Genomic DNA, 12,236 nt, shown 5'->3' on the forward strand with positions numbered 1-12,236 from the left:
TTTGGCGAATCACATTCTCATTCGAAGCATTATTCACATATGTAATACTTTCCCTTTTCTTTGTACCTGTCTTTTGCTTAGCTTTTTGTAGAGTAGCAGACAAGGCTGTCACATTTGATTGTGAAATTTCACAATTTGATGAAAGATTTGTCTACTTCACTTTGTGTTTCAATGTGTACACACCTTTTCACCTGTTACACTACTGGTGTAACAATTATTTTTACATATGCACATATTTGCTTGCTAGTGCTTGAGATTTCCCCCAAAGCAGTACTGAACCCAGAAAATATTCTTCCTGTCAGGTATACCAGAAACAAATACTTTTCCCTCCCTTTTAGGATAAAGAAGTCATTAGCGAACCCTGTAAAATTTCAACTGGAAGAGCTGAATCTATTATCTAGTTGACACTTTGTCTGCAACAGACTGCTGAATTCTCAGCAAGAAATTGGCTCCCAGTTATGCAAATACAGTAGCTCTTTCTAGCAAATTGGAGATCAAACTTTTTGGTGCTGTTATAATACAGTATTTTAATGATTTTTTTTTACCATACTTGACATTGAATGTATCCATATTGTTCAAGTATGTACTCACGATCCCAGGCTATACTGCATTTATAGTGCTAGTTGTAGTCTATCTCTGAGACCATTATACTATAAAACTGGTTCCTATTGAAGTTTACTAGACTGGATGTTTTTTCATCAGAGTTGCCCCAAATAGTGACTGCTAAACAGTGACTTGTTTCATTAATTTATTTTTGGCACTACACTAAAAGTCTTTATTTTATGCTCCACTAACATTCCATTTTCCTTTTCACTGAATTTAGGTTTTCATTTGCCTTGAAATCCACCCATATCATTTCCTTTTTTCAGCTACGTTTGCTTTGATCCTTTCTGTTCCCTACATGTTCTCATGTGCTTACAAAATACAGTAGATGCCATAAACCTTGAAATTACAAAAAAGCTTATCGGCCTCTAACAGACACAAGGACTTTCCTCACTGCTTGTAATTGATTTAAATTAACCAACTTGTTATAACACTTCTTGATGATTAGACATGTGCTGCAGAAAGGGGGCAAAAAAAGAAATGTCTCTCCCTTGTCATTCTCCATAAAGGTTGCTGATCCACTGTGGCAGAACATTCACACTCCCTGCTTCCACACATTAAATGTAGCCAGTAGATTGACAATACCGTAATTCAACAAATTCAGCAGCAATGTTTCCAATTGGATAGAACATCCCCAGAAGATCTTTTTGATTAGGGTGGCAACTTAGGCCCTCAAAATTCAGATAACAGCTGTTTACAGCCATATTCAGAACCAACACTTGAGTGTTTGTTCTCACTCTATTGTTCAATCAATATGAGCAACCATTGACTTGGCACACTTAAGTGAGGAACAATTAAGAATTGTTTCTGAATATGTGAATAATCTCATAGACTGATGTTTCAAATGCTTCCAAAAGTTTCTCTGGTGTAACACCAAAAGATTCACTAACTCTGGAAGCTCATAGAAAATTGAACTAATATTATAAGGCTTTTATTCCTGCAATATACATAACTAATTGAAAATGTTATATTGAGAAGGTTGGCAGGTTTAATAATATTTAATATTTTACAGTACCATGGCATGTTTAAATATAGACTCTCATCTTTGAAATACTGCATTTTAGTGGTCAAATTATTGCATTCCTAAAGCAAATGAACTCATTCTCACAGATAGATCAACATTTTTTGAGAGGAGTTGTTTTTTTTAAAACTATAAGTGAACTCATTCTAGGTTGTTTTTTCAGAATTTTAGATGATGACTGGAGTTAATTAATCCTCATAAAGTGGAAAGCCTTGCAATAACAAATATTGGAATGTGTCAGATTTATTATTTTATTAGTGATATGCTTTAAAGATAATGTAATCACTCTCCCAGCATCAAGCTGAGTAGTCTAATCTCCCTGAGTCCCATCACATTAAAACATTTTCAGCTACTTATTTCCTAATTGCTTTAGAAGGATTAAAAGAGACGTTTTAATAATCCTCCTACTCGTCTCAATTTATTCCTCCTACACATAATCATATGCTCCCTTTTTTAGATGTAAAATGTTGTATTCTGTCTAATGTGATGCAAAGTAATCGTCATTTTCATTAAAACTGCTTTACAGTCTTTATTAGTTTCAATTACAATTATAAACTTTAACCACAGAAATGCATTTGTGAAGATGTCCTGCTGTGCTGTTTTTCCCTTTTGTGACACTTCCTGAGCAGAAAACATACTCATCATGATAATCTCTTGAGGAGTCCTGGCAGAGTCAAACACCAGCACAAATGTATGAACTATTTCAAGCCATCATGAAATATTTGTAAGGTCTTAACGTGGTTTTAAAGTATGTTTAAAAAATAATGTTATCTCAAGATGTAATAGACATGTCTCGAAGGAGGCTGTGTGGTCCAGTGGTTAAAGAAAAGGGCTTGTAACCAGGAGGTCCCCAGTTCAAATCCCACCTCAGCCACTGACTCATTGTGTGACCCTGAGCAAGTCACTTGTGCTCTGTCTTTCGGGTGAGATGTAATTGTAACTGACTCTGCAGCTGATGCATAGTTCACACACCCTAGTCTCTGTAAGTCGCCTTGGATAAAGGTGTCTGCTAAATAAACAAATAATTATGTAAGCGTAGGGATATGTCATAAAATAGGAGAGAGCTCAAGTGGTTTTTGGAAGGTATTAATCCCCTAAAGTTTCTCACCAGGGATGTCAGATGGCAGCTGTTCAGACAGAACCCTCAGGAGTAATTTCAGTTTAGTCTCAGAATCTTTTGGTTCATTTAATCTCTATTGCATCAACCAAAGTATAATAAAATGTGTATTCAGCACTTACAACAGATTAGTGAAAACAACATATTGTTAATATATACAAAAACACTATTCTACACCCAATTTACAGCAGTTGACTCAAAGTGAACAATCCTAATTAATTACAATCTTTATTGGAAAACAGAATTGCAAACTACAACATATGCACACAAATGCTTTAGTAAATCTGTATTTTAAATTGTATTCATCTACTATACTCTACATAAACTGGAATTTGTATTCCAATATGCTTTCCACTAAATTTTCTTAGACTTGTCTTCTCACTAGCAGGCTGTCACGCAACACATATAAAGGTTCTCCCAGCTGTCTGCTCGCCTTTGGACAAAAGCTTTGACTTGAAAGACTAAGGTTTTAAAACAAGCCAATTGGAGTTGGAGTAATTCACTTTCAGGGCAAGATTTATGCAGGAAAGTCTGTCTCATGGCTGTGTATCCAAAAATAATTTTGATAGCATTACAAAATTAGGCAAGGTACAAAATAAAACATCAAAAACTATAATAAATAAATAAACCCAGTAAGCAGGTACTGTAAGAGATCAGACCCAACAGCCTCGGTGTGAGTTGAAGTAGCTGCTTTTGCTGAGGTGAGAGAGGGAGAGAGCAGGTTTAAGACTCTCTGTGACCTATGGGAAAGACTGGGAAGTACAGCCTCCCTGCCTCCATGTTGATAAATAGAGACCAGAGCTACATCATCCCTGTGGAGTGGAGTCATTGCTTCAGCAGAGTATTATTTCTAAAGATGCTGTTAAAATGTGTTATATAAAAAAGCTTGGGTACAATCACCAATGTTTATCTTAATGCTCCTGTGCTGTAAATAAAGTTTGTTTTAGAAGAACAAAAAAATCCTCCGCCCATCAGTTTTTGTTCCAGCTAAGATTTGCTAGCACACATACTGCATTAAATGAGTCAATACAGAAATAGGTTTCAAAGAAATTGCCATCTAATCAGATCGATTTTCATATGAAATCAAAATCTTCTGCTCAGCAAGAAGTATATCAATGATGACAAAGCCAACGAGCCCTTTGAAATCAGGAAACTAGAGGTACATCTTAACAATGTAATGAAGATTTGATATCTTCAATTTGAATTAGTCTGCAACAGTGGACACTGAGGTTCAAAATGTGTTGGTGTTTTCAAACTAATTATATACATTTAAAAATTGTAAATCCTAAATAAGTGTAATCAGGGACCTCATTGAATGTGTGGATAAGTTATATTTTAGTGAACAAAAATTCTCAGTACATGTGATAGCATTTCTGTATCCAGTTTCACACAGCTGCTGGAGAGTGGAATTGTGTTCATTGATTATTTCTTTGAGTTTACCAACTTAATCTCAATGACTAAATTTGGAGAACAAAATAAGATGTTAGGGTTTAAATCAACAATGTCCACCTGTCATTAACAATGTAATTTCGGATGTTACAAAATGTGAACTGCAGATTTCACCCATGTATCACGCACCAAACTACAGCATATGTGACTGTCAATATCAATACATGAGTTTATCAGTTCACTTTAAGCTTGGATCAAATTCATTTCCCTGCTGCAACTTCTTTTTCTTAAGCTGATATTTAGTGTTTATGGCAACCACACATTCCACGCAGTTTCAGTAGCGGATCCACAAACTCACATTAACTCAAAAACATCAAGAATATTTTGGTGGTTTCCATGAGAAATACATTTTAAAAAACTGTCAAGATGGATACTACATTTTAGAATTTTAACACAAGGTTTTGAGTCTTTTGCTAATGTAGTGGCATGTTGAACTTGGTTATTCAGTTTCATTAACTTTTTAAATGTTTATTATATTGTGAACTGGTACTACACTTGTATGACCCAAATGAAACTAGCTATTGTTGCTTGTCTTCTCCACCTCTGAGGGGTGCACCTGTCTGTACGTGCATTCTGGCCCATAAATGACCTGTCTTTACAGAGAACTTGTGGAAGGCTGTGTGACAAAGCAGGTGAGGTGGCTGGGGAAGAGAGAAATAATGTCAATGTCAGGCATGGTCATTTTAGTAACCAGGATTTTCATGACTCGGTGGCCATTGTGTGGTTTGTCAACTCTGTTATCTCAGCTAATAATTCTGAAAGCTTCCTTCAGTTATATAGCTGCATGAGGAAAGTTATGACATGTGCTGTCTCTAGGATACTGGTATTTGAACATCTCAAAGATACATAAGCATTTATCCTGATGAAACTCTTGATATTGCACATTCTATTGCTAATGCTATTATTTTGGTAAATCAATATACTTTCTCTGGGTTCTTTGAAACAATACAGTATGTGTGAAAAATGTCATGAAATGTAATGTTAGATTTGAGTTTCTAAAATTCTACTTGCATTTTAATATAAATAAAAACTGACCACATGACACAATTCATGCCAGGAAACCACATTGTATTTGTTGCTTAGCTTAGCCTTGAGAGGAACATGTTTTCAGCATAGTGTATATAGTTTTAATTAATTCCCCTTGGCAGATTTTGCCACAAACACAACTTGCAATTACACACCATTTCATAATTAGAAAGCATTTTCCTCATTTAAAAACATCATTTAGTATGACCAATCCTGATTATTCAAGCTTTCCAATCGTACTTTAATATTTATTTTACATACATAATTGTGAACAGAACACAATTACTTTTATACATATAGCATAGCTTGGTGAAAGATTTTTCGTCATATCTAAAAAGGTTCTACCAATCAGTGTTCAAGATGTCATTTCCAAGAACGTAAACATTTCTTTCAGTTCCAAGAAAGAATGTACTATTACCAAAATCATCTCCAAGTACGCCTTAAAACTCAGACAAATTGAAAACTACACAAAAGATTATGCTTAAACTGCAGCAGCTCATAAAAAAAAGGTTTTGTTGGCAAAATAAAAAGAGGTTAGAAACTGAATAAACGGTAGAACTGAAGTAGGTTATAGTTTATTAAGTCAATAAGCACTTCTGGTGTGTTGGGTTAAAGTGATGTTATTCCCAGACTGCAGCTGTTGGCCGTACAAAATAACTGCATACTGTGAACAATTACCTGTAATGTTCTCTGCTTAGAAGATATAAAGGGATTCATTTTTGTTTTTACAGTATGTGTTATTTCTCAAGAGTAAGAGTCGACATACTATATTGTATCTGGAAGCCTTGTTCATAATTTAAATTTAAAACACTAATTCTCTGTGTATTAAAAAAAGTACCTCTTGAAATGTATTAGCTTTCATTTTCATGAAGTCTCAGTTGCAATTACTGTCAAACTTTTTCTCCTACATAACTATTACCAACATTATCAAAACGAATGCATTTAACCGTACAGTTAAGCCCTTTGTTTTTGGAGATTTACCAAATGTTTTGCTTCATAGTCTTTGGATAAGATGCTTGTAGGTCCAATTCCCAGCTGGATTACTTCACCTGCCCAAATATAGAATGTATCACTTGTTTAGCAAAATACTTCTCAAAGTGCAATGGTCACCTATTATTTTCATGCTTGAAAGCACCATCTAATGATACTTTACTCTGGATGTTATACCGATTGGTAAGGCTGTATTTTTTTCATAGCCATCAGTTTTCACGATTTCTGTGAAATGTACCCACTGCCGTGTAATATGTAGTTCCCCATGTAAAAATGCCTATTTCTGACTTAAAAAGAAATACAGCAAACGTTTGCCTATTGATGCACAACGATTTGGGGCAGCACTCTACACTTGTGCATCTGCATTTCAGTTAGAGAGTTCCCCTCTCCTTAAATAAACAGCAACATTGATTTTAAAACCAGTTCATGCAAGCTGCTTTAGAAACTGTCTTAATAAACATAGAAAAACTATGTAAACTAGCAGTATAGAATGAGTGCATTATATTTTACTCAGTGTCTAGAACAGTTCAATTAGGCCATCTAGTGCTGAAATGATGAAAAACATTCACATTCACATTCAAGAGTTGCTACAAGACTAAATAATAATAAAAATAAAAATAAAAAAAACAAGAAGGGTACTAATACATTTCTAAATTGTTGAGGAATGTAGTTCCTAAACTAAAAAGAGAAAGATATGCAATACACACACAAAAAAAGAAGAATTTATCTGATTTATGTCCAACCATATCATTTATTAAAACAGTAAACATTGCAAATGTACCAATATAGTCATATTACATACATGATACATTTTCACAGAGCAATATGTGTTTCAATTGAATGAAAACTGTCTTAATCTCTTGTGATCCCAGGGGCCATGGGACAGAGTGTCAAGAGGCAATGTAAATATAGTTACCCTGGGTTGGGTGAGATTTAAAAATCTGTCCAATAGTACATTTTAGTAAAGGGTATGTGCAGGTTTTTAACATGATCAGGCATTATCCAATAACCAATAGTTTAAAGGGTGCAAAACTAGTTAAGTAGTAACTCTTCCAGCTCCACAAAGAAAGACAGGTTTGTGGAGTCGTGTTGGAACAATCATTGATTATTGTGATACAATTGATAATTGGGTCTCTAAAGCTTAACATGATCAGTGTCATTGTAGACAGCCAATTTGTCCACAAAGATAGGTGTCAAGTGCTATATAAATAAACTCAGCATTGGAATGGATTTTATTCACACACACACACCCATATACTGTGGGAGAGCCAACAAGCAAAAAGCACACTGATAAAAAAAGAAATATTCATCAATAACTATAAAATACTCAATGGCGGTATATGTAGTAGTACTGAAAAATGGTAAAGTCAGAAAGACGGAAAGTCTTTTTAGGGCATTGAGAAACACTTACAGTCAAAACAATAACGATGGTAAGAAATAACCCAAACTAAAGGAATACAGTATTAATTGAAAATGTACATGTACCTACCTCATTTTCTTTAAAAAGCCCACAAACCAATAGTTGTAGACATTTCCCTTTGGTACTTCAAATCCAGTATTTTATTTTTATTTTACAACCTACTTATTACACCCTTATTACATGACATTATGGCTTTATTTTCTTAGTTTATAGAAATACTCATTCACAGTACTGTCTTTACGTATTTTGTAGCCAATATAAAAAGTATACTTTTCTCCCACACTGGGCATATAGAATGTCACCACATAAATCTCTGCACTTCCCAGCTACCAGACCAATGAAAAGGTCTATTTAGGAAAAGGTAAAAAGTCAGTGCATTCACAATTGTATATAAACCTAGCTCTAAAACAAGCCTGAACACTGACGGCACTTGAATATTGAGTCTATAGATTAAATATGGCAGGATATAATATCGAAATTCCAACAACCTTTGGGGGACTATTGCAGCAACTAAACATACACAAAACATTAGTTTCCAGAACAAAGATTTGGACTTCAGTGAGTCAACAAAACTCCAAGCTGCAAATATATAGCCTGGAACCAGTATGAAAGGGACAAGTCTGTGCTTCTGGAAAATCTTCTTCCATAAATAGAAAGAGTAGTGTCTGTCGTCAGCCAGTAAATACTTATGGACATAAGTAAACTTCCAAACCAAGAATAATGACAGGGCGGTGAGGGAGAGGAAAAAAATAGGGTGCTTCTTCAGGGATTGAATAAAGTTTATAATTTTCTGGTAAGACAATGAATGGGAAATTGAAAATGCTAACGTAAATGAGAAAAAGTAAAACAACTGTGGGAAATTCAGACAAGCCTCGTGGCTGCTCCTGTCCCCTACAACTACCCCACCATTAAGTACAATAAAAACAAGAAAGCCCACCAGCAACATGACATAAGGCCACGTCAAACTGATCAAACTCTTCACATTTGTTGCTGACAGTATGTATTCCACCATGAACTGGGTAACTTTTTTTATCTCTGTGATAGATGCCTCAGTTGAGGTGGAGACTTTATCTTCTCTTTTCTTTGTCAGTTCTGTCTTCCATGCTTCAGTCAACTTCTGGGCTATAAGAACTCCAGCACAGAATACAACCCAAATGATGTTTGTCTGGCGAAACATGACGGCACAGAACCCCAGTAGTCCAGAGATTTTGTGGCTTCCATAGAGGCACATCAAGTAGGCAGATAGGGTGAAGAAGGTGGACCCTACATCCGTGTAGTAGAGGAATGTGAAGAAGTATAGAACCGGAAATGAGGAGAGTGCCAAAGCAGACAAAATTCTCCGAGATGTAGAGGCGGTCTGGAACAGAACACTCAAAATATAAATAACCTTGGGGTGCATCAATAGCAGAACACTAACAATATATATCTGTTTAAATCAATGCAATTCCTCCCTTATTTACACCTTTATAAATCTGTCAGTCATTTTCTGGGTTTTCCCAGTAATAACTGTTACTAATGACTAGGTTAAGGTTTATGGTTGGGCTAGGGTTTGTGTTATAAAATGTAATTATATTAGGCAGGGTTGTTAACATTAGTAAGGATGTAAATAGTAAGGCGTCATACAATATTTACACCAAAGATATGTGTGTGTTACCAACAAAAAAATGCTACCATCTCTTTCCACAGGAGGACAGTCACCAACAGGAAATTACATACACTACCTTGTCTGTTTGGTGCAACTTGCACAGGATGAGATAAATTAAGTACAGGTTTCCACTGCTGAAGAGGAGATTAATGAACCTCAGCATTCCTGTGGAGCAGACCACCTTTCCTGACCATCCAGCCAACCAGACTAAAGATTTAACTATTCCAACAGAAACCAAGTACAAGCCAGGTAAAGTTGTGATCATGGGATCCCACTGAAAAAGAGAGTCAAATGTTGTCATAAAGTTTATTGCAGTTGTAAATGCATATCGATGAATCATCATATAGTACATTAGGCCTATGTAACTGGTTTGACAAAGATTGTGACTGGAGAACGTATTTTATTTTATTTTATTTTTTACCATAATTTATATCCTATATATATTTTTTTCGTAACATTTGCATTTTGATGAAAAAGGTAAAAATGTATTGAGTCATTTGTGGATCTTTGTTTTAATCACAAGAGTTTTAGGGAAAAGAATACATACCTCATTGAATCTACCTTCGCAGTATTTCTGAACTTGTGGTACATGAAATATCTCGTCCATGTAGGGCTCCTTTTGCTCTCGTGTGACTTTTGAGAATAAAATGCAGGAGATCAGAAAGTATGTGCCGAGGGAAGCGAAAATATACCACTCCACTTTCTCCATTATTTTAGTTGTTTTACCGTAAAAGATCACATTTGTAGAAAGAAAAAAAATCCCGATGCATGTGCAACTAGGTTTTTAGAAAAGAAGTCGTATTTTTAAAGCATAGAGGTCCCAGAATTTAAAATTCCATGGCATTTGATAAAACAGAATTACGAAAAAGCCAAAGCCCAGGAAAATAAACTACAGTCGTTTGACAGGGAGTCCTGTTGTAACTCATCCCCCCGGAAACCCATGTAATTTCCAAATAAAATCCATAGAAGATAATTATCATTGCATTAAAGTTACTTTAATGCAATGATATACATATAAATATATATCTATTAGTAGTATAATTATGGAATACACATATTGAACGATTAATTTTAATAGAATGTCAATTCTGAGAATTACTATGTTACTGTTTCCGGGGGGAAATTTTGCATGTAGCACAAGATCTTGTTTGCAGCAGAGACGTCTCCCTCGAGGTATGACACAGGCCAGGTTTTTGTGATGGAACCGCATAACAGTCTCTCGTTTTGATTGGTCCATGTCTGTCACATGAATATGTCGTCACACGAGTGGAAAAGCTTACAGGGCATTTTCAACATTGTAATCAGAGAGAGAGAGTGATCTGATTTCCACAACCTTACCATTAAAATATAATGTGGTATTACGCTGTACTGATATAACAAACTATGGGTGATTACTTTATATGAATTATCATGTTATGCACGAATGTAAGAATTGGCTTTCTGTGGTGGTGTACTTTTTTCTTTCAAGTAGCATATATCTATAATCGTTTTTGCGATATATTTTAATATAAAATGTATACTCTATTGCAGTTTTGTTAGAGGATACATTAGTTTTACCTCTTATGTAATCATAGTTTTACATATAGACTGCTCCTGTTTTCATTTACGTCGCAAATTCTGGGCCGCTTTGCTTTTCAGATAATGTCCCAAATTCTGGGCCGCTTTGGTTTTTAGATAACGTCCCAAATTCTGGGCAGCTTTGGTTTTTAGATAACGTCCCAAATTCTGGGCCGATTTGGTTTGCAGGTAACGTCCCAAATTTTGGGCCACTTTGATTTTTAGATAACCTCCCAAATTCTGGGCCGCTCTGATAACATCCCAATTTCTGGGCTGCTCTGGTTTTTAGATAACGTCCCGAATTCTGCATTTTCGAATTCAGGCCAGTTTTTGAGATATTCTGCTCAGCTGACAGCTGAGTTTCTAAGTCATGCATGCTGGACCGTTAACTGGACCGTTAATTCATTTAAGAGTAACCCTTAGTACATGAATCATGTATTTTTACTCTCCCCAGAAAACATTTAGGAACATGGTATAGCAAAAAAAAAAAAAAAAAAAGGACATCTCATTTGCTTATGTAATGTCCATCAATATATAGTGAGGCGTAGGGGTTTATCAGAACTTCGGGGTTTAAGAGACCAGTGCCCTTCAACAACTTCAAATAAATCCTATTGTATTGTATTAGTCAACATTTCCCTTATCTATTCCTGATAGTTTATACTGTAGGTCAGGGGTTTTCAACCTTTTTTGAAACTGTACCCCTTCTATCTGGAGGTTTCAGCTCGAGTACCCCTTTCCAATTTTCGCTCAACTGAACGGTACCTCAGTTATAATAAAATGGAGAATAATCTGATGACCACCCCCCCCCCCCCCCCCCCCCCCTTATTTAATAAATTTGGGTGACAAACTGCTGGTTTAGGACAGAACAACAAACAGTAGGCTTAATTTTTAAAACTTTTAACTACAAGTATTTGGATGCACAGAATTAAAAAGACAAGTATTGGGTTAGGAGCATACCTATTTTTTTGTAACTTTGATGGCCTTTTTTAAATTGACAGCCTTTTGTGAAAGTGAAGGCCTTTTGATACCCAGCATACACTGCAATACCCAGCAAAGTTATACACTGATATTCTGATAGCACAGCAATTCAATTGAAGTTTGTATTTGGTGTGTTCCTCAAATACACAATAAAAAGTGATATTTATAGGTTATATAGTTATACAGCGATACAGTGGTTTCGGACATCTAAGAACAGGTACTGCGAGCATCTGGATTCATACCCAGAGGTTCTCTGTAGCCTCCTAGGACATTCACAGCTTGTTTGACATCCTCTTGTAGTTGCCCGTTTCTGCATATAAAGAAAAATGCTGTTTGTCAATCTCTGTTTTTTCTTATAAATCAGTCTTTGCAGGAATCATTCCAAAAACACTTGAATCAGTTAGGGACTACCAGTCTGACACTACAGGCC

General features: G+C 35.5%; 1 protein-coding gene across 1 annotated transcript; it reads right to left on the reverse strand.

Moving 5' to 3' along the window:
• Window positions 1-6,937: 6,937 nt before the first annotated feature.
• On the reverse strand, window positions 6,938-10,284 carry LOC117419566 (putative Dol-P-Glc:Glc(2)Man(9)GlcNAc(2)-PP-Dol alpha-1,2-glucosyltransferase). Its single transcript, XM_034032436.3, has 3 exons — window positions 9,819-10,284; window positions 9,348-9,545; window positions 6,938-8,983 (listed from the first exon to the last, which is right to left on the reverse strand). Exons 1-3 carry the CDS (start codon window positions 9,978-9,980, stop codon window positions 7,925-7,927), a joined length of 1,419 nt encoding a protein of 472 aa, XP_033888327.3. The 5' UTR covers window positions 9,981-10,284; the 3' UTR covers window positions 6,938-7,924.
• Window positions 10,285-12,236: the final 1,952 nt, after the last annotated feature.

This window comes from Acipenser ruthenus, chromosome 14, assembly GCF_902713425.1.
Source record: "Acipenser ruthenus chromosome 14, fAciRut3.2 maternal haplotype, whole genome shotgun sequence".
Lineage (NCBI taxonomy): Eukaryota > Metazoa > Chordata > Actinopteri > Acipenseriformes > Acipenseridae > Acipenser > Acipenser ruthenus.

Excerpts from the sequence above, each read along its gene's own strand:
- LOC117419566 (XM_034032436.3), bottom strand. The coding sequence starts at position 9,980 with ATGGAGAAAGTGGAGTGGTATATTTTCGCTTCCCTCGGCACATACTTT. Across the intron at positions 9,546-9,818 it reads GCGAAGGTAGATTCAATGAG|TGGGATCCCATGATCACAAC; the intron begins GTATGTATTCTT and ends TCTCTTTTTCAG. Across the intron at positions 8,984-9,347 it reads AGTTGCACCAAACAGACAAG|ACCGCCTCTACATCTCGGAG; the intron begins GTAGTGTATGTA and ends GTTCTGTTCCAG.